Here is a 24,529-nt window from a genome sequence, read left to right as displayed (position 1 = left end):
TAGCCACGAGTGAAAATATAATAGCTGGTGTTCACGAATGAAATATATTTCAATCTTATATGTAAAACAAATAAATTTTCTTTTTATTTCATGCTTTTCAAGTGATTTTAAGTGTATTTTTACTAATTTCGCCGCGTAATGTCGCGCATTCTCCTTTGTGACGCCATCACATCATGACATCACATCATCAATTTTGAAATCAAGGTCTGTTGAATTTCTCTTATTTTGTTACGTTTTTAGCATGATGTTTGATGGCATCGACTTTTTTCCAATAGAAGCAAAATTTACGCATGACGGCATTTATTTCTACCTTTTATTCCATTTAGTTATGATTTTCTTTTCGTCCGCATTCAGATATAGTCCGGCTTAAGTGAAAATTATATTTTATAAATTTCACTAGTGGTTTATCAGAATATAATCATTTGATATATTACAATAAAACACTGGAACGCATGAAATAAATAAATGGAACTAACGTTTTAATATCGCTTAAACTATAAGTTGACTATTCTATTGTAAGATACATTGTTTTACAATTAAAATGTATGAATTAAAATTATTGAGGTAGGACATAATAACATACGTTTTCAAACGATTATTTTTTCAAAAGTATATAATAAAACATTACATATTACAGACGAACCTTTCTAAAATATTTCTTAAGAGGTTGCAATAAATGCTTCAAAATGCAGAAACTATTTGTCAGATTGTTATAAGAATATATCATTAAACTTAGATTCATTATTATCATTTAATGTCCATTCAGAAGATGACACTACTTAGCTTATTCATGAACGAATAAGAGCTCATAACGATTGGCATTTGCATTGTATTAACATTTCTTTGAAAATAATAAAGAGGGTCTTAGCATTTCTTAATTTAATAAGGACCTCCACAAATTTGGTTAAAACATTGGTTGTATTTGGTTGTTATTTCACGAGCCGAAGATTTTATCCAATTCATTTTGATTCATATTAACGTTTGAGAAAGACAATGCATAAGTGTTTAAGGGAGTTCAAATATTAAAACACTAAAGTGTCTTGCTATCCGGAACCATATACAGACAAAATTGTTCTGTTAATGTATAACTGAATCGTTTTAACACGTTTCTTCGATAGCTTTTCTTTCATTACTGCTGTGTATAATGCATGTCAATATAAAAACAGTGTTACAATGCCCCGATACGCTTTTTACTAGAATAGATATAGGAAACACAATATCCTTTTCCAAATATATTTCTGAACGGGAAGCCTTTTAGTCCACGAATGACGATCTGCTTCAAAATTTTCAGGTTTTATGCCAGTATACAACTTTTCTATCGGAATGGAATATATAAATAACAATAATTCTATAAAATGCGTTTTACTGCGTGATTTTCTGTTTCCCCGGTAAAGAATTAACGACACCTCAGTAATTTAACTAATTCTAGTAATTTGTTTGAACGATGATCTATTTGAACGTTGATCTATGATAATTTCACGCATAATTCATTTTCTATCAGTTTTCGATCAGGAAGCATTTTCTTCTTTCATAATAGCAAGTGAATTAAGTATTGCATGAATATCGAGCGATGCGATGTGGAGTAAAGTGACCTCATTTTAATGTTTTATTTATGTCAACATAATGCTTGTTATTCTGATGGAAATATCAATAAGAATTGTTCTATTGCAGACGTGATACATGGATTCATTTACCACAAATTTTTCACAAAATCAGCAACAATTGGAAGTATTTACTTTGTGCTTAATCTTCAATGTGAGATAATTAACGATAATTGAAACGATAGTCATAAGAAAAACTTTATGTGATGATATTTTCTTAATCATGATTTACTGTGGCTGTTACTTTTTTTAATTGCGTGTCTAGACTTTATTAAACATCAACAGATTTCTTCTTTCACTAGACAAGAACTCACAGTACTGAAGGTATGTGATAATGTTTGTAGTTATAAAAAATCACAGAACTGAAGGTATGTGATACTGTTTGTAGTTATAAAAAATCACAGAACTGAAGGTATGTGATACTGTTTGTAGTTATAAAAAAATCACAGAACTGAAGGTATGTGATACTGTTTGAAGTTATAAAATCACAGAACTGAAGGTATGTGATACTGTTTGTAGTTATAAAAAAATCACAGAACTGAAGGTATGTGATACTGTTTGTAGTTATAAAAAAAATTTGATAATCTAAGTCAACGCCTGATATAAGTAAATATATTTATAGGCAGTTGCAGCATGGATGTTATAATAAAGTTTAGTTTCATGAAGTTTAAACTTGATAAATGTTTTGATAAAGAAAGCTCATTACGCAAGTTAGTAGACTAATACTTCCTCCTTAGACAAGAAATCATAATTATAACACTTTTACGATTTAATTGACATATCTGAGCCATTATCTGATTAGTTATGGCATTTGGTAGATTATGAATTTGAAAATATGTTGAAACATGCCGTGTCCTTGCTAACTAAAAAACAATAAAGAATTCAACCGCAAATGTTTGACGTGAAGATGTCAACATCCTTTTGAACAAAGACTGTTTAAAATAGCGTTTAAATGTGACACAATTTCAAATTTTATTAGCCTCTTTCATACAACTTACGATGCAAAAAAATTCTTTCTACATATTTTGTGACAAAAAGCATTTCTGTCGGATGTTAATTTGTTAATTGATACAAATTCTGATCGAGACGACCTGATGGGTTTTTTACTTTCCGAAGAACTAATTTTTTTATCCCCTGAATAATCCGAATATATATTGAGAATTTTGTTTTAGTTATATATTAGACAGACAGACTTCCCACCGCCACTTGTTTCGAACTTTATAACCAGTTATTTAGAGTGTACAAAAACATTCTTCATTTATTCATTAGGCTTTTTTTTTCTTAGCGATTAATGGTTCATGACTACGACTAGCCGAGAATATTCCCAATTAGTTTTGTTATTTATTTTTCTTAATCTTTATCAGTTTTTATTCATAAAGGCTTTTTTACGTGAATGGAATAATTGAGAATTTAAATCGTTGAATTTACAGAGTATATATTGATATTTATACTAAATATGTTGTTCTAAACATTGTAATAGCATGGAGATAAATATAATGTTTATATATCTGTGGTAACAGATGTATTGTGTTCTTAACAAACGATGTTACTGGCGTATTATATTTTAATTTAAATACAAAGAAAAGTACAGAGTTGGAGGAAAACGGGAACATAATAATAGGATATAATTAACATGATATAATAGTTTCATGACCAATTTAAGACGAACATTATTACAGTTAGATGCATGATTATAAGAAATTCGAAATTGGTCGAAATCATTATGCTATTTACATTAACAGTTTGTTTATATATCTTGTACTGCAGCGAAAAGTTATGCTTCATCTTTTCCGCTTAATAATCAACGCATAAATGTTTCTACATGCAGCCATTAAATCGCAACATGCGCTTAAACATGTCAAGTGATAATATAATACGAGAGTAAATAGAAAAAAAATATGAAAGGACACTCGGAACTAAAGGGGAACATGAAGTCTTAAGTGGACGAATTAGTAAGGAATAATGATATGGCATTTACACACATTTCAATTAAATATGTCACGAGTATTTTACGAACACTTTTATACAAATTGTAAGAACAATGATATGATTATTTGAGATGAAGTAGTATTAATGAAAGTTAAAATAATGCAATCATCAGACGGTGTGTCATGCGCAAGGCCTAGACACCCAGCTCCAACTTCAAGGTAATACTAAGAGGTCAAACGTCAGTAGTGAAAAAACAATTTGTCCAGCCCATAACTCTGCCAAACATCACAACTAGGAGCAAATGTGTAGTATCATCAGACGTGTGTCATGAGCAAGACCAAAATACCTAGCTCCTAGGTCAATATCATATTTAGAGGTAAAAGGTTAGCATTTCAAGTGATTTTTATTACCTGACAAGAGCCTTCAATCATAGTTTTTGTGTTTCAGCAATGTGTAACACATTATTTCTTTACCAACCTGAAATATAGAAATTTTGAAGCATTGTTAATAATATTTAAGCAAATAGATTATGATTGAGAATGTGTATCATACACTATCATAAACTGTATCTGCAACATACAGAAGGTTACCATATCCTGGCACAAAATAAGTTTCAATTAGTGGGATAGTCATTTTGTACAGCGAACTTAAATGTCGATTGAATTAAGTAAGAAGCACGCTTGGAAAAGGAATCAAATTTTGTACTTACAATGTCTCAACCATAATTTACAGCGACCTTAAAAGACCTGCACCGCAGCTGTTCTCAGGGACTATCAAAATGCCTTGCATGATTATTTCCTTTCAATTGAGCGAAAGCGATGCTAATTACAAGGTTGATATATTCCCTTGAGTGTGTTCTGTCATGACAATCATGAGACCTACATGACATGTAAGACATGCATGTACTTACAAATGATAGATTGGTAGTATGGAGGATTTATTTAGAAGGTCTTACGAAATGTTTCATGGAGGAAAAGTACTTCTCTTTATTGTGTTTTCCCCCAGAGAGCTCCGATTAATACATAATTAGTATAAAATTGACTTTCATTCATTTTCTATCGTGTTATATAGGGGATATTTGTTTGTTTTGCATGTAAGATTGAAATATAATTTCACTGGGTGAACACCAGATGTAATATTTTATTGTAGCCACGAGTGAAAATATAATAGCTGGTGTTCACGAATGAAATATATTTCAATCTTATATGTAAAACAAATAAATTTTCTTTTTATTTCATGCTTTTCAAGTGATTTTAAAGTGTATTTTTACTAATTTCGCCGCGTAATGTCGCGCATTCTCCTTTGTGACGCCATCACATCATAACATCACATCATCAATTTTGAAATCTAGGTCTGTTGAATTTCTCTAATTTTGTTACATTTTTAGCATGATGTATGATGGCATCGACTTTTTTTCCTAAAGAAGCAAAATTTACGCATGACGGTATTTATTTCTACCTGTTATTCCATTTAGTTATGATTTTCTTTTCATCCGCATTCAGATATAGTCCGGCTAAAGTGAAAATTTCACTAGTGGTTTATCAGAATATAATCATCTGATATATTACAATAAAACACTGGAAAGCATGAAATAAATAAATGGAACTAACGTTTTAATATCGCTTAAGCTATAAGTTGACTATTCTATTTTAAGATACATTGTTTTACAATTAAAATGTATGAATTAAAATCATTGAGGTAGGACATAATAACATACGTTTTCAAACGATTATTTTTTCAAAAGTATATCATAAAACATTACATATTACAGACGAACCTTTCTAAAATATTTCTTAAGAGGTTGCAATAATTGCTTCAAAATGCAGAAACATTTTGTCAGATTGTTATAAGATTCTATCAGCGAACTTAGACTCATTATTATCATTTAATGTACATTCAGAAGACGACACTATTGAGCTTATTCTTGAACGAATAAAAGCTCAAACCAATAAGCATATGCATTGTATTAACATTTCTTTGAAAAATTAATAAAGAGGGTTTTAGCATTTCTTAATTTAATAAGGACCTCCACAAATTTGGTTAAAACATTGGTTGTATTTGGTTGTTATTTCACGAGCCGAAGATTTTATCCAATTCATTTTGATTCATATTAACGTTTGAGAAAGACAATGCATAAGTGTTTAAGGGAGTTCAAATATTAAAACACTAAAGTGTCTTGCTATCCGGAACCATATACAGACAAAATTGTTCTGTTAATGTATAACTGAATCTTTTTAAACCTTTTTTCTTCGATAGTTTTTCTTTCATTACGGGGCTGTGTATAAGGGCCAATGTCAATATAAAAACAGTGTTACAATGCCCCGATACGGCTTTTTTCTAGAATAGATATAGGAAACACAATATCCTTTTCAAATATGTATCTGAACGGGAAGCCTTTTAGTCCACGAATGACAATCTGCTTCAAAATTTTTCATAGATTTTATGCCAGTATACAACTTTTCTATCGGAATGGAATATATAAATACAATAATTCTATAAAAAGCGTTTTTACTGCGTGATTTTCTGTTTCCCCGGTAAAGAATTAACGACACCTCAGTAATTTAACCTAATTCTAGTAATTTGTTTGAACGATGATCTATTTGAAACGTTGATCTATGATAATTTCACGCATAATTTCATTTTCTATCAGTTTTCGATCAGGAAGCATTTTCTTCTTTCATAATAGCAAGTGAATTAAGTATTGCATGAATATCGAGCTATGCGATGTGGAGTAAAGTGAACTCATTTTAATGTTTTATTTATGTCAACATAATGCTTGTTATTCTGATGGAAATATCAATAAGAATTGTTCTATTGCAGACGTGATACATGGATTCATTTACCACAAATTTTTCACAAAATCAGCAACAATTGGAAGTATTTACTTTGTGCTTAATCTTCAATGTGAGATAATTAACGATAATTGAAACGATAGTCATAAGAAAAACTTTATGTGATGATATTTTCTTAATTATGATTTACTGTGGCTGTTACTTTTTTTAATTGCGTGTCTAGACTTTATTAGACATCAACAGATTTCTTCTTTCACTAGACAAGAACTCACAGTACTGAAGGTATGTGATACTGTTTGTAGTTATAAAAAATCACAGAACTGAAGGTATGTGATACTGTTTGTAGTTATAAAAAATCACAGAACTGAAGGTATGTGATACTGTTTGTAGTTATAAAAAAATCACAGAACTGAAGGTATGTGATACTGTTTGAAGTTATAAAAAATCACAGAACTGAAGGTATGTGATACTGTTTGTAGTTATAAAAAAATCACAGAACTGAAGGTATGTGATACTGTTTGTAGTTATAAAAAAAATTTGATAATCTAAGTCAACGCCTGATATAAGAAAATATATTTATAGGCAGTTGCAGCATGGAGGTTATAATAAAGTTTAGTTTCATGAAGTTTAAACCTGATAAATGTTTTGATAAAGAAAGCTCATTACGCAAGTTAGTAGACTAATACTTCTTCCTTAGACAAGAAATCATAATTATAACACTTTTACGATTTAATTGACATATCTGAGCCATTATCTGATTAGTTATGGCATTTGGTAGATTATGAATTTGAAAATATGTTGAAACATGCCGTGTCCTTGCTAACTAAAAAACAATAAAGAATTCAACCGCAAATGTTTTGTTGGAAGATGTCAACATCCTTTTGAACAAAGACTGTTTAAAAAATAGCGTTTAAATGAAACAATTTAAAATGTAATTAGCCTCTTTCATAAAACTTACGATGCAAAAAATTCTTTCTTCATAGTTTGTGACAAAAAGCATTTCTGTCGGATGTTAATTTTTTAATTGATACAAATTCTGATCGAGACGACGTGATGGGTTTTTACTTTCCGAAGAACTAATTATTTTATCCCCTGAATAATCCGAATATATATTGAGAATTTTGTTTTATAGGTCAACATGATCTGTTCTTGTTTGGTGGAAATTTTTTGTGGGAACTAAATGTAACAGACATTCAAAAAGAAAAGGAGGTGTTTTTTTTTTTGGATTTAAATCCAAAAAATTTTTAATAACCCAGGGGCCCTACAGTGTTTAACATTTCTCCCCTCTATAATAAAAAATTACTTCCCGCAATAATGCATAAACCCTTTGGGGGGGGTAACTTAGATAATGAAATCAAAAAGAATATTTTTTAATTTTTATGTTGGGGTATTTTGTCAATGGGAAATTCCCCTTTTAATGTGATTGCTTTATAAAATTTACTGAAAAATATGGATTAACCCATTTGTCATAAAATTGTATACAACTGCAATTAAAAAAGTCCCCAAATTAAAAAAATTTGGGGCAACTGGGGAATTTGTCAAATTTGTCGTATAAGTACGGGGGGTCTGTCAGTCAATCATGGGAAAAAAGTCAACACATTTTTTGTCCGACCAAAAAAAAATAGAAGGTCTGAAAAACTCAGGTTTTTTCAGTTTTAGGGATGGCGGTTTTAAGTTGTGACTAAAAAGAAATTGGGTTTAACAGTAAACGGCCAAAATAAACCATGTCATTGACCACGAAAATGTTATTCATGCTTGATGTGTTCATGTGTAGTTTTGTATGATTTTTATTGATGATTCATAAGTCTTTGGACTTTAATTTATAACAAGAGCTATACGTAAGACAGCGTGCTTGACGATCTTCAATGCTAAACAGTGCGACCAGGTCATAGCTATATAAAAATGACCACGGTTTATGTGACTTGTGTCCATCAAATGCCACAAAGAACAAGGGGGTGAAGTTTTAAACCATTCTATTTAGGAGTGTTTGAGTTACCAACTTGCAAAACTAACTTAACATCGAATTGTCGAGTTAAAGCAAAACATAGTTATTATACGGCATTAAGATATTAGCACTAACAGACATCTATTGTGTTATTTTACTTTGTAATAAAAATATATTTTAAAATCATGAATTTTGTTCTCAGTTTGTAATAGCATTTCACTACAGTTAAAAGATGAGGTTTCAAAAAACGAACATATACAAAAATATTTACTGAAACTGAAAATACACAAATAAACTATAAATGAAGTAAAAGAGAAAGTATACACGTCTTGTTTTATAATTGTTCTTTTCCTGTATGATAAGTAGACCTCACTTTCATATATTAATGTGCTTTAGATTACTAAGTGGTTACAAAAGGAATATCGTATTTGTAAGTTGTTTTCATTAATTTGAAATAAATTCTTTATCGACAAATTTACTTTGTCGTTAAACAATAAGTAACAATTTGTTACACTAGTGTAAAATGAAGACAAAAAATGGTAAATAATCAATGAATCACTATATTATATTTTCTAAATCAATGATTTTTTAACCTTTACCTGTCTAACTAACTAACTAACTAACTAACTAACTAACTAACTAACTAACTAACTAACTAACTAACTAACTAACTAACTAACTAACTAACTAACTAACAAATTAACTAACTAACTAACTAACTAATTAACTAACTAACTAACTAAATAACTTACTAACTAGCTAACTAACTAAGTCACTCACCCACTCACTCACTCACTAAATATCGGGAGTGCACTAGTTATTGTAATGTCAGGCTTTGGCGAATTTGCATAACAGTCTGGTTTCGACTTTTGAACTGTGCGTTGTCACATGTAATCTTTTCAATATTAAAAAATTAAAACGGATGTGGTAACAAATTATTGTCTAACTGCATTCATTTATTTGCATGAGTCAATAAATTGTGAAAGAAAATTTATTATCAATTAAAGCTTTACAGATATTGATGTGATATGTCTAATTATCCGCTAACATTTCATTGTTATGTAAATGGATATACTCAAGTTGAAATAATACTATGATGCAGTTTTTACATTGCAACAGAAAGATACGATAAAATATAACAATTTAATCAATACAATTCCCTGTTGGCATGGCACTGTGAAGTTTACTCTTCGGAGCATGGATGCTTTAGATCAAAAAGGTAGATTAGAATAATGATTCATGTCAGTCAACCGTTAGTACTTCAATATAATAGTAATCTAAGCGTATCATATTACCAATTACTTATGTAAAACATATTTACAAACTGAAACAAAATAACCCATTAGTTGATTATTTATTTTAATTTGAACATGGTAATTGAAGTGGTTTAGAAAATGTCCTATAAATTATAAATTAAGTTTTACTTCAATATCATTCTTGTTTGAAATTTTGTATTTCCAATTGACGGCGCTTCATTTTTCTTTACTTCATTTAAGTTATTATATCGGTACCATCCTGTCCCGTTACATCATCGTATTTTAATCGTTAGGAGTGTCAAGGTTCAAATAATGCTTACCAATTAATCGGCGACCTAATAACGTTATTAAACTGATAGTACGAACAGAACTCTTAAATTTTGAACAATAATTTTGTTCTTTATGACAAGATATGCCATTTAGTTCTTATTTTGTTGTACTCAACAGGATTACAAAAGATATCCAATTAAAGTGTAACTATTTACCGCGACGGTCTTAAAGCACACAATAAGATAGCATGAAACACTTGTGTTTAGGACCAAAATGGAAAAAAATGTCTGTAAATTGTAATAAAAGATAATATATTAAATAATTCTAAAACGTGTTCGGCTATTGGTCTAATACTTACCTCGGTTACTTTCTCAATAAACGTCATACCTCTAAAACTGTGTAAAGGCTTGACCACGAAGCAGGTTAATTCTTTTTAACTCATCATGATAGACAAATTCGTGCCATCATTTAATTATCTGTCATTTTACTGAGTGAAAACTATAAATGATTGGGAAAATCAGATTCTTAACACAATCAGATTTAACTTAAAATAATGCAGTTATCATGCAAATTGATACGTATAGCCAGAAAAAGAAAACAACCAATAGCAACAAATTATTCATATGAACGATTTAAAGCAGTATGCCTAAAGATACACAAAAATATTTTAATAAATCAAAGTAGAAAGACTCAAGATTTAAGTAATATTTTACATGTTATGAGCGATAAATAGTGATTCTTTCATTATGTGTAATTATATTTCCACCGCGTTACTAACGCAGTTAATGTATTTTTGCATATTTTGACCTCTTTTTGTTATTAACATGGGTTGTAAGTGCCATTGATAATGTTTAAAATGATTCCTTTTGGTAACTTTACAATAATATATATCTAATGTTTTTTTTTTTAATTTTCAAAAAATTTATCAAAATAAGCATGAATCTGGAGGCATATTTATCAATAAGATCAAATAATTATGTGGTTATGTGCACAGCATCCAGATTCCAGACACTCCAGTTCAATGAACATCTTTTAGCGTTCGCATTTACAGACAGCATGCAAAATAAATGATACATATCAGAATTAATGACACTGGTGTTAATCGTTATTTCTGGCACTTTCTCAAGAGAAGTGAAGTTTTTATAGCTAATCTAATATGTCATTTACGATGTATATTTCTAGTGTATGAAAAAACGAACCAGTTGTATCATAATCACATCCAATATGTTACATCACTAGCACTACTGGATTACTGTAAGTTATGATATTGTAAACAAATGTTTGTCATGAAAACTTGAGTGATAAAATCGTTAACTTTAGTACATTGAGAGATGGAAAATGTGCTTTAATGATTTATTTAGGTGCATATTGAATTTAAACGACAATGGATTACAAACTAAATATGTATCTACAATGAAAATTATATCTTGAGAAAATTGGCATGCACATTTTTTTTGCAAATCGCCATTGTGAAGCATGTATAACATGACTGTTAAATCATTTGACTCTTTTTGTGCTCTTACCTACGAAATTTACATTTAAATTTTCTTCTCACTAAAGGGAAGATATTTAGATCTTATTTAATGTATAACGAGCCGCAAAAATGTAATATGACGCATGTTCCACTGCGGAAGTTAAATCAGTCAACATAAACTTTGTGAAAGATAAAATGTAATATTATCGTTGTACAAATACGTTCTTAAATAATTGTATTCTTTTAGGATTCATTGAAGAAGGCGGACGATGGAAAAACGTGACATGATGATGGGGGAATTTCGTTTTGTAATTTTAATATTATGTGTATATCTATGTTCCATTAGGTTTATTCATGGACAAAATGTACTATCGAGGTATGTATCCAATTACAATGTCATGCAATCTATTAAAGAAATAGTGTTTGTCAAATTAATTGTCCATCTTTATTTTACCTTACCTTTTTACGTGACAAAATCTTTCTATTAGCATTGCACTTTGATTAAGCATTAAACTGGTATAGAGTTTATCTTACTAGGTGACCTTAATTTATTTTGTTTGTTTGTTTTTTTCTTTTTTCTATTTGAACAAATAAATATTGAAACAAGATTGTTATACTGATAAGACTCACACGAAGTATTGCTAATCTACTACATGTATATTGTATTGTTTTATAATGAAAAGAACATAATCCACTTACCAGACGACATTTACAGCAGATACCATTTTTTCCAACATGTAAGCATCAATATGGACGTCTCTATTGTTATCTGGGTCAGCATGCAATATGACCGACACAAATTTTTAAAGATGGCTGCACACATAGACTTTTCATCAATTTCAGATGCAAAAGCAACATTCGCAAGTACGCACGCATTCACAGAAACACGCGCGCATACAGTGCACATTAATATATAGATTCAGAATGTTGCAAATGTAAACTGTAACATCAAGTATAGCACTTGATAGTTCTGACAAATTCTAATTATTTAGTAAATTTGTCCACTTCCTTTCCTTTTAGATAATTAATAATGGTCTAAAGGGCTACCTTCATTACAATTTCATTAATTGCTACTACTATTTTTTTCTCTCCTCTTTCTTTGATAAATATTTACTTTTATCATCTGTTAATGAAAGTGATCAAACATAAACCATATAAAAAATGCAGTTTCTACAAATGAATTTATTAATCTAATATTTAATTTGTTATCATTATTGTGCTTGTGGTGAATCGTATTTCTATTCGAAACAATGTTAAGGCCGCTCCAATGTTATAAACTTAATCTTTTGATTATTTCGCCTATATGTGTGTTGCTTTTTTTCTTGCTCAATTTATATTTTATTCACTACAGGCGTGCGATCACATCGACATTGCTCGATCCATCAAAATATGATTCCAACATCGTGCCAGACTTCGATGAAGGTATGTACATATATACACATATACACATATCTAGGTAATACGTTTAAAAGGAAGTTTTTAATGTTCTAGCATATGCTTTATCTCTTATGTAACTAGTTTTATATCGGAGCACGGGTTTCTTTTCCTTCCCTTTGCCTATTACGTAATTGTTACCGTTTTATTTATTGAATGTAATTTAAAGCAGCATGCTTCCAGATTCATTCTTATTTTGATAAAAATTTTGAAATGTATTAAAAAAGACTTTTTTTCATAACTTCTCTTTAAAGGCGCAAAAATTAACAAATAAAAATGAAAACATACAAAAAAGGCTCTTTTTGCGTATCTAACGCAGTAAGTATATGCTGACAAGTAATGCAAAATCAGTCGTTCATTGCGAGTAACATGTAAATTCTTACTAATACATTAAAAGTATCTTTACTTATATCTTAGTACATGTGCGGGGGGGGGGGGGTCATCTGGAGGCAAGAAGCTTTAATTTCTGAATTTAGATAGCGTACGATTAATACACACTAATATATTAACCCATTACTTCATGAGCATTGTGTGAAAAATGGCTGTTTTCATTGAAAAGTCTCCCGTTACAAGTTCAAATTGCTATAATACTGCTTCAACACTAATCAAACTTGGCACAAATGTTGACTGGACCAATGCCCTTGCAACAACATGCTCAGGCTTAAATTTTCTGTTACCATGGCAACGAGGGGACATCTCAAAATTGCCAAAAATCACTATTTTGCGTTGATTTTTTCCATCATAATTGATTTCAAAGTGCTGCAACTTCTCAATGGATTGAGATAGAGTCAAATGCTTTTTAGCGTTGGTTACACGTTACCCTATGACCAATCTGAGGTCATTTATAGCCTCTCACAAGTCCAAAATTTTTTGGCGATGAGAGGGACTCCGCCCCCCTTCAAACCACCCAAACAGAAGGGGGCACATCCCCCTTCTGGCAACCCCCTGATGTATCTTTTGGTTGGGGGCCGCGCCGAAAAAGTGGTCACTTTTTTAACAACATTTCTCAAACAAAAACAAGTGTTGGGGGCCTAAATAAGGCATTTTTTCACCATTTGAGACAACAAAAAAAAGGGGTGGGGTTGAAAAAGGCGTTAAAAGGTGTGTATATGAAGTAATGGGTTAATAAATACATCTATTTAGATGTATCCAAGGTAAATATATATATTGTCATTCTATTTTTTTGCACTATATTATACCGAAAAAACTCTTATGCTGGTTAAAGTTGTATCTGTGTAACTAGAATTAATTTTGCAATTAACTTGTATAACCATATTTCATCATAGTAAAAATCTTTTATGGTAGAAAAAACATTTCTATTAACCATCCGTACACTACAACGTTAATTTAGTCTGTTGGCTATGATTAACATAAAGATTTATATTGACATCTGCTTCCACACTTTATTTTTAAATTTTATCTTTCGATATGCACTACTCCAATCTTTTTTGCCTGGAAATGCAGGTGATTATATTTAAAGTTTACATCACGTTGAAATAAGATTTACTATAAATCATTGTCAGTGGTGTGTAACCTTAAAGAGACAAAATATTAATCCGAAGCATATCTTCGTGTATAATAAAACATTCAAACGTATCATGAATACATTGTTTTGTTTTAGAGTATCCTACAAATGTGACGATTCAAATTACTATACATGACATGCATTCAATCAGTGAGACTACAATGGTAAGTTTATTGACAGTTAAATTCTGCAAAATTAAAATATACATTTGCTTTTAGCCCTTTATCAGGATGCATTAGTGTGAAAAAAAAGAATGTAGAAAATGCAAAAATTGCAAAATGCAAAAAGAAATCTATGATAAGTTTCGAAACGAAAAAAGCATACACATATGACTTTTGAAATATTTCAGAACCAGCATAAATGTCAGTTTAATTTCTTTGTTAAAGTTGTTAATGATGGTGAAATTTCTTGTAACATAATGGTATAAAATGTTAATAAATAATGGTTACATCCAATCCGTGTGAATACTATTTAAAAACGGAAGAACATTTTAAAGAATTTGACTGGTGTCGGAACACCTCGGTTCTTTTTAAATAGACTAAAAACTGTTTAAAGATTTTTACTGACGTATTTATACTCACAGATGTTTGCTATTACAACTCGAATGCTTCGCTGGTTTACAGTGCTTTCAGCGCTTTGATTTTCCTATTTAGGAATATTCAGTGGACGTTTACTTACGAATGTGGTGGCGTGACGAGAGACTAGATTTCAGCGGCTTAAGCAACATTTCAAAATTAGAATTGGATTCAAAGTCTCTAGGAAATGTTTGGCAGCCTGATATATTCTTTGAAAATGAGAAAAGAGCGACTGTCCATTCGGTGACTACGACAAACAAACTGGTTCATATCCTTAGAAATGGAACAGTGGTATATAGCATAAGGTTTGTAAACTTTAATCTATGAACTAAAAGGTTTGTAAATTTTATGGATGTTGATTTTAATAACGTTTTGGTTATATCAATCGGTCTATACAAAAAGCACATAACTCAGTCTGCCAGCAAACCTGTGATGTTTGCCACATTTAATGTTAGTGGTTGCACAATTTTTTTTCCCAAACATTGTCATCTCTTAAACTCACATTTAGATAGATTTAGATAGTTTAAATTAAAAAGTATGAATTTCGCGGAAAAATAATCAATTTCATATGCAGAAACTAAACGGGAGAAAGTTGAATATCTCTTTATGTAACCATAACATAATTAGACTTGAACAAAAAAAATATAGAGAAAAACGGAATCCCAAAAGAACGTTCAAAACGACAAAATTAAAAAATGTTGTAGGCTCGGTTTGATTGAGCCTTTTCATGGATCGTGTATCTGTGTTGATATAAGATTGGTCTTTATCAACAAGAAAATAACAGCTTCATTGGCACTTTGTTAAATAAATCTCATCTGGCTTAAAAATATATATCAAGTTGTAACCAGGAAGATATTTAACTTCAGGTGTTTTATCATTACCTCACTGTTTACCTGCATGGTGAAAAAAATATGTCGTTTTTTGTTGTTGTTGTTTTTTCACACACAAGGATGGATATTAGAAGGGCTTATTATATAGTCATGTAATGTTGCAGGAACTTGTTGCCCAATTCATTTGCTTTTTGTTATAGACTCACCATTTGTATAATATTTGGCATGCATTCGGTGCAATAAAATATGTTTAACCAATGATGCGAATTTCAAATTTCAGATTGCGTGAAATAATGAACATATACAATTTCATTTCATCCATGTCGTTGAAAAGTCATATGCGATCATAAATATGCATGCTCTGTATGGTCTCATTTCATGACAATATGCCTTTTCAAGAGAAAATATTTATCAATAATTCAAAGAAGTGTATAAAAATGTTCACGCCTGTAAGGCAAGCCATGTGACTAAATTAAGTATTAATAAGGACACAAAGAACTTAATGGTCTGGGATTATGAAGACTCGTGTTCTAGGTGATAAACAAGACATGCATGACGTGTTGTATGAAAATTTGATGCGCAAAAAGAATTGATGTGCAGTTTGATTTTATATAATGCTGTATCTTTAAAGGTGATATATTACCCGTTCAAATTAGAATATGTAATATATCGTAAATGGTTTCACAGTCTCAACTTTTTGGCCCTTTCCGTATCACCGGATAAGGTACATCGGTCTTACCAGTAAAACAAATTTGTTGAGTTTAAATATTCGTGTAGAAGTCGCCTTAAATTTGCTATATTTGTGGATATAGGAGTAACAAGTACATCACCTGGCTTACAAATATATAAACAAGGAAGATATTTAACAGCAGGTGTTTTTCACATTGATACTCACACGTTCACTGGTTATTTGTAAATCCTCGTATTTATATACTAAAAGTACAAAATGCATAATGATATTTATCACATACCCGTGCCGATTTTGCGACTAATTAAAAATGGTACTGCACGGCCGTGCATATATTTTGACGTGACGTCAGTTGCGTTATGCAAACACGGTGTAAAGACGCGCTTATTGTTAGCGTTAAAATGTAGCCGCGTCAATGAAAAATGAATCTTCTTCACTTTAAATGGTCTGTAATTTTGGTATGTGATAAATAGAATATTAATTTCGTGTAAGTTCATTACTGAATTTACTGAACTCGTTGAATAAAATAATATTATGTAACTCGTTCAATAAATTCAGTATTAAACTTACACGCATTCAATATCCTATCTATATATTAAGGATTCGGTTACAAATTATTTTTAATCAATTCTTAGAAATGTAGAATTGTTTTCAAATCATAATATTACAGAAATAGTTTGCATTTTCAAAATTGATGTCAAATAAATACATTCGTTTTCGATTATTCCAAGATAACATCATCTGTCTTTGTTAACATCAAACATTATTTTCAATCAGTACCTTTCAACAGTGTTTAATCCTTATTATTTTCTTCTACAAAATGTCACTATTAACTTTGGCACCAATACGTTTACTGATCATTTGTTACATATATTCTACTGGTTCCTAACATAAACACAATTCATTTATTATATTGTTATCTTTGAAACTAACTCGTTCACTGGTTTTTTATCAGACTATAATTATGTTGTCAACAGAATGTATATGCTTATGCATCACACATATGCTCACAGCTATTGTATCAATTGAATCATTCAGGTGTTCACTTTAACTTTCTTACTTCGTTATCTCAGACATCCATATATTTCTTGTATCATAGTTTTAAGACCTTTCTGTTGAAAATGTGACATAGTTAAATCGTATACATATACATGTATAGTGCGTTAACTGGGGTGCAGGTATTAGTTACCCGCTCTCCAGAGCATGCCCATTGATTGGTTCATTTTTGTCCGGGGTTTACATATTGTGACGACAGATAAAGAGATGCTCATTTATTGGTTACTTTTTTGTGGGGTTTCATATAGTGGTATCAGGGAACGTGTTTTTATGTTTGACTATGATACAAAATAGAAAGAACATCAAAACCCTCGGCAATCTGAGTTACACTCGGGGGGCTAGGCCCCTTCGTACAAAGCTCTCGTGTTTCGATGCTCTTTCTATTTCTTATAATGCTCATTTATATTTTAATATCTGATAACCTCTGGTACTCGCATATTCACCTTAACTTATCTCGTTATCTCAGACACACATTGTGCATAGAAAGAGCATCGAAACACGAGATTATCTGATTTGTACGAGGGGGCGTAGCCTCGAGTATTAATCAGATTGCCGAGTGTTTTGATGTTCTTTCTCTTTTGTATCATAGTTAAACATTAAAACACGTTCCCTGTTGTCACAATATGAAACCCCGGCAAAAGAGAACCAATGAACGAACATCTGAATATGATATTTCTGTCGCTTTTCCTTTCTCTGCGGTCACAATATGTAAACCCCAGCAAAAATGAGCCAATCAATGGGCATGCTCTGGAGTGCGGGTAACTAATACATGCACTCCAGTTAACGCACTCTGCATGTATATGTACATAATTTAACTGTGACACATTTTCAACAGAAAGGTCCCCAAACTATGATACAACTTTAATGTTTTATCTTATTATCTTTGTCACTCACGTGTTCACTTTTATTTTATTATCTATTTATCTTCGACACTCACATGCTCACTTTTATTTCATTGGCTAATTATCTTTGTCATTCACATGTTCACTTTTAATTCATTATCTAGTTAGCTTTGACTCTCACATGATCTCTTTATTTAATTATTTAGTTATCTTCGACACTCACATGCTCACTTTCATTTTATTATCTAATTATCTTATACACTCACATGCTTACTTTTATTTCATTATTTAGTTATCTTCGACAATACTCACATGATTATTTTTATTTTATTATCTAGTAATCTTTGACACTCACATGCTCACTTTTATTTTATTATCTAGTAATCTTTGACACTCACATGCTCACTTTTATTTTATTATCTAGTAATCTTTGACACTCACATGCTCACTTTTATTTTATTATCTAGTAATCTTCGACACTCACATGCTCACTTTTATTTTATTATCTAGTAATCTTTGACACTCACATGCTCAGTTTTATGTTATTATCTAGTAATATTCGACATTCACATGCTCACTTTTATTTTATTATCTAGTTAGCTTCGACAGTCACATGCTCACTTTTATTTTATTATCTAGTTTTCTTCGACACTCACATATAATCATTTTTATTGTACTATTAAGTAATCTTCAACACTAACATGCTCACTTTTATTTTATTATCTAGTTATCTTTAACACTCAAATGATCATTTTATTTTATTTTCAGGTTATCGTTGGCACTGAGCTGTACAATGTTGTTACAATATTACCCATTCGACAGTCAACGGTGTCCACTAATTATACAAAGCTGTAAGAAACGGTTTTATTAACCTTCAACACTCTCCGACTACTTTAACACGTGCTTGCTAATAACTTTATTCCACAAATGTCTTTTAAAACATGTATCTCTTCCCTTTGTACATCCTTCACAAAAATGAAGGTGACACAAGTAAATTATTATAAAAGTATTAATTTCAATACTGTTTACTTTTTGTATGATCTGTGACCTATGTATAAATTTTAGTTCTTCCGCTAAACCAAAAAGGACTTAATGTGTAAATAGAAACATAGCAGTCACAATATATAAACAAGTCTGTTTCCTGTTATTGCAAGAAAGATTAAGTTTAAATACATATATATTTACTCCAAAGAAAGGTACAGTGAGCGGAAGTAACATGTGCTTGTAATCGCAAGACAGCGTACACATTGAATTGTATAGACTTGCAAGACAGGGTATATATTGAATAATATAGGCTCGCAATCAGGGTACACTTTGAATTGTACAGGCTCGTAAAATGAGTAGACTTTGAATTGTATAGGCTCGCAAACAGTGTACACTTTGAATTGTATAGTCTCGCAAACAGGGTACATGTTGTATTGTATAGAGTCGCAAGACAGGGTTAACATTGAATTGTATAGATTCGCAGACATGGAACACTTTCAATCAACAGGGTACACTTTGAATTGAATAGAGTAGCAAACAGGGTACATGTTGTATTGTATAGAGTCGCAAGACAGGGTACATGTTGGATTGTATAGAGACGCAACACAGGGTACACATTAAATTGTATAGAGTCGCAAGGCATGATACACATTGAATCCTACAGAGTCGCAAGACATCGTACTTTTTGAATTAATATGGTACACGTTGTATTGTAAAGAGTCGCAAGACAAGGTACACTTTGAATTGTATATGTTCGCAAACAGGGTATACATTGAGTTGTATAGAGTCGCAATTGGTTACAGGGATCAGTGGTTTCGTTTATCTCATTTGGTTTTTGATAATGATACACCATCGACGAGTTTAGAGGTCATTTACAACATCCCATGTCAACCAACCAATGGTCGGGACAGCCTGTTCCTACACACAGTCTGACTCTGCACTGTCAATACCGTTATATGTTTACAAATCATTAAATAAGGCTTCAAAAATTAACAAGGCAAATGCTCAGTCTGATTAAAATCAGCTTTAAATAACGCTCCGCATATGTAAACTTAAGTCAGATTAGGCATATGCTTGAATACTAGGAATCAATTTCAAGTAAATACTTACGAATACTTATTTCTGAAAATCTGAATAAGCTTTGTAGATAAGACCTAAGACTATAATATGATTGTCGTTAAAATGTTTGAAATAATTTTATTTACAGTTGGTTACACACAGGATAACATTAATTTGGATTGGTATAAAATAAGCCCAGTATCAGCTGAAAATCTTGAGATGCCACAGTTTGAACTGGCGGAGGACGATATCACAACGTCGGATTACAGCTCCCCTTATTCTCAAAGTAATAACAATTCAAAATTATCATATGAGCCGCGTCACGACAAAACCAACATAATAGGTTTGCGACCAGCATGGGTCCAGACCAGCCTGATCAGGATCCATGCTGTTCGCTTACCAACCCTTTTACAAGCAAAGACACTGATAGCGAACAGCATGGATCCTGATCAGACTGCGCGGATGCGCAGGCTGGCCTGGATCCATGCTGGTCGCAAACGCACTATGTTGGTTTTGTCGTGACGCGGCTTATGTGTCTTTGACATGAATATGAATGTAAGTAGGAGCATTTGAAAATATTGCTATTGTAAGTAATAATAGGACGCAGTTTTTTTAACTTTGATAGTTCTATTAATGTATGCCAATTGCAATACTGGATTTTATCACTGAAATAATATCTACATGTATATCACTGATAGTATATCGCAAAGTATAAGTGGTATAGCTTTCCCGAACCCTTTGTAGGCCAGCAAATTATTTTTATTTGTATATATATAATTTACTTATAATATATATAATTACATAGATTTTATATAATAATAAATAGCATGTTTTGATATTAAATTTCAGCCGGCACTTTTTCGACATTAAAGGCAGAGCTTCACCTTACCAGAAAAGTCGGGTTTTACTTCTTACAAGTGTTTGTACCAGCCGTTCTCTTAGTTGTCTTATCTTGGGTATCTTTCTGGGTTGACCCAAATGCTGTACCTGCACGGGTTTCTCTCGGTGTCACGTGTGTACTGACGATGACAACACAGAGCGCGGGTATACGGCAGTCACTTCCACCAGTGTCCTATGTGAAAGCAATCGATGTTTGGATGTTTGTATGTTTGCTGTTTGTATTTGCGGCATTGTTAGAGTTCGCCTATGTTAACGTTCTTCTACGAAGGAAAGCCCCAGTGAGCCATGAAGCATATGAGTTGAGAAAAACAGATGGTGAGGTATGTATTTATTTGTGTGTCTCTCGGTTGTTAGATTGAGTGCACATTTTTCAGGGGTAATTTAACATGGCCGAAACGGGTCTTCATAACATACTGATGCATTGCGTTGTCCGTCCGTCCATCTGTACATTCCTGAATTGTTTAAGGATTTTAATGATCGTGCTTAAATTTTGTTTTTAAGATTTTTTTTGTTAGAGCTTTTTTCTCTTCTAGTAACTGATTATTTATAATATTATAATTTTTTTTATGCAAATTGTGAAATTATTGTTTGTATCTATTTAAAAGGATTACTTATTTCAATAATTGCGTTTATATTTGGTATGTCAAAACGTTATGATAAAGCATATGTCTAGTTCGATGTTTCAATAATTAGGATATCATTGATAGAGAAAAGCCCATTTACATTTGGCTGAGATTGTTTTCTTAACTAGGGGGTTTGCAGTGTGTAGAGTGAGATCACACAGTTCTGCACTCGAGTGAATTTCAATTTTAATCTGTTTCATGTTCTATTGAGGCATATTTTAAATAATAAAATGTAATAAGACAAAGTTAAAAAAATAACGGATTTTTTGAACAAAAGTTTTGTTTTTCTTCATGCTGAATGAAATCTTAGTTTGGAATATAGTTAATTAATCTACAAGGTATTTTGCGACCTCATTAAAAAAAAACAAAAAAAAACAAACGTTACATATATTGTTTCTTTCACTTCAAAAGAAAATCCATCAATTGTTCTGGTTTACAACACTGTCTATCTTTATAATGTATTTTTCTTATCTATAACCCATTCATAAGATTCCAATCAAGTTATATCGCTCAGCGGTAATCTGGTTTGTCCCTGCGTCAATCATTGTGAAAAAGTGCATTTTAAATCCCAATAACGCCAACAACATTTCCTGGTTTATATAATTATCATTCTATCTAATTCAAAAAAGAAACATCTGTGGATGTTTCTATATTCCATTGTGTTTAAATGTTGAATTCAGTTTAAGCCGGTGCTAGGGGGCGTGGACGGTAACTTTCACTTTCCTTTACTGTCCATGAACAGGCTTAATCAAACCGAGCCTACAATCTTTTCAATGTTCTTTAGGGATTCCATTTCTCTTTATTTGCCAAAGCTTGTAATGAGTAAGAGCTACTGTCGTTCATGCAATGACACAATCAAACCGAACTTACACAATTATGAACGTTGTTGTATTGCGCAACATATGTTGTTCTCTCTTTAACTAAATTAATAGTTTTTATTAGTACATAATTGCTATTTGGTCCGTATTATAGAACACGTTTACAATGAAAGTATCTAAGATCCATTCATAACATAACCGAATTTCTTTTTCAGGATACTAAAAATGAAAAAGACGAGGTCAAAGGCAGAGGTGCAAAAATACTGGAATTTATTCGAGTGAGTATTTGAACATGTACTTTAAAACTTTAAAGCAACAAAACCTGAGAAGAAGTGTTGACCTTAGGCCAGTTTGAAAAAAACAATAAGCGACGGTATGAGTTTACACATATTTACCTTTGCTCGATGGTATGAAAGCCTTAAGCCTATCTGAACCGCTTTTAGGTCCGCTCCATTAAACTTACCAGTACGGGTATCATATGAGGAAACACGGTTGTGGGCTAAGTAGGGTTTGAATCCACGCTGTCGATGTAAAAAGCACTGGCACTTTAACTACTTAGCAACCGCTCCTCATAGCAAACAATTTGATATATCTTTAAGGTTTTCAAATACTTACGGCGCCAATGGCTTGACATCGATGTAGAGTAAAACCCGATTCGCATGTCTTGCAGTGTAGACGACCAACACATTTGTGTTGCCTGCAAATTTTAAACATTTTTTAATCATGCTATATATGAGCCGCGTCACGACAAAACCAACGTAATGCGTTTGCGACCAGCATGGATCCAGACCAGCCTGCGCATCCGCGCAGTCTGATCAGGATCCATGCTGTTCGCTTACCAACCCTATTACAAGTAGAGAAACTGATAGCGAACAGCATGGATCTTGATCAGACTGCGCGGATGCGCAGGCTGGTCTGGATCCATGCTGGTCGCAAACGCATTACGTTGGTTTTGTCATGACGCGGCTCATATGTTCAACTATTTTTTTATCAACTGGATTGGTTTAATTTCAGAGTCCTGCCCCGGATGCAAAGACGAAAGCAAAGAGAGTCGACATTGTATCAAGATTTTTGTTCCCAATTTCATTCATTTTATTTCTCATCATATTTTTTATGGTTTGTGGGTTGGCCAAACATCCACCCCCAGACGACGATTAGTGGTTACTGGCACTCTAACATAATCATTTAATAAAACATTGAATGTGACTGTTGTCTCTGTGTTACACCATATCTTAAACCAAAAATAACTTACCATTGATTATATGCCACAATTAATTTGCCAAATACCTTTGAATTATATAACTGTGAAGTTTACAGAAAGTATCAGAAACCCAAAACGTTTATGCCAGTTTTATATCATCACTTCCTGTTATAAAGTACTGCAAATATGTCATAGTTATTTGTACGCACACAGTATGCATTGTATTTTGCTTTCCGAAATATTGTAAAGAAAATAATAAATAAATTAAATGCTATATAAACACCATTTCCTTTGTCATCCACTCACAATTGCTTTACAATATTTACCATAATTATGTGTCCAATTTTGATTAATTTTGTTGCCATATGTTTATATTTATATCTACATTAATGTACTAATTGAATAATTGGTAAGTTTTATCCTAGAGTATTATCAATAAAGTTATTTAAAAAAGCTTGGCTCTGCAATTCTTTTTTCTTGCTATTTGTATGTTTGGAGCAAGCATCTATATTTGAGCCGCGTCACGACAAAACCAACATAGTGCGTTTCGCGACCAGCATGGATCCAGACCAGCCTGCGCATCCGCGCTGTCTGATCAGGATTCATGCTGTTCGCTATCAGTTTCTCTACTTGTTATAGGGTCTGTAAGCGAACAGCATGGATCCTGATCGCGGCTCATTTAATTAATTTTAATATTCTTGATTTTTGTGAAACGACTATTTAATCT

General features: G+C 31.8%; 1 protein-coding gene across 4 annotated transcripts; it reads left to right on the top strand.

Annotated features, from left to right (window-relative positions):
• The first annotated feature begins 6,469 nt into the window (after nt 1-6,469).
• Nucleotides 6,470-23,807, top strand: LOC132746253 (glycine receptor subunit alpha-3-like). Of its 4 annotated transcripts, none has more exons than XM_060735337.1 (10): nt 6,470-6,604; nt 11,515-11,643; nt 12,619-12,689; nt 14,323-14,390; nt 14,880-15,106; nt 18,986-19,068; nt 20,409-20,546; nt 21,110-21,480; nt 22,817-22,879; nt 23,616-23,807. In XM_060735337.1, exons 2-10 carry the CDS (start codon nt 11,537-11,539, stop codon nt 23,757-23,759), a joined length of 1,272 nt encoding a protein of 423 aa, XP_060591320.1. In that variant the 5' UTR covers nt 6,470-6,604; nt 11,515-11,536; the 3' UTR covers nt 23,760-23,807. The 4 variants fall into 4 exon arrangements, with proteins under 4 accessions (XP_060591320.1, XP_060591318.1, XP_060591321.1 ...); XM_060735335.1 differs by lacking the exon at nt 6,470-6,604 and adding an exon at nt 8,564-8,697; XM_060735338.1 differs by lacking the exon at nt 6,470-6,604 and adding an exon at nt 10,993-11,047.
• Nucleotides 23,808-24,529: the final 722 nt, after the last annotated feature.

The sequence above is a fragment of the Ruditapes philippinarum genome, unplaced genomic scaffold, assembly GCF_026571515.1.
Source record: "Ruditapes philippinarum isolate M1 unplaced genomic scaffold, ASM2657151v2 ctg5543_1_1_1_1, whole genome shotgun sequence".
Classification (NCBI taxonomy): Eukaryota; Metazoa; Mollusca; class Bivalvia; order Venerida; family Veneridae; genus Ruditapes; species Ruditapes philippinarum.
The sequence above is the reverse complement of the archived record's forward strand: the minus strand, read 5'-3'. Positions and strand labels throughout refer to the sequence as shown.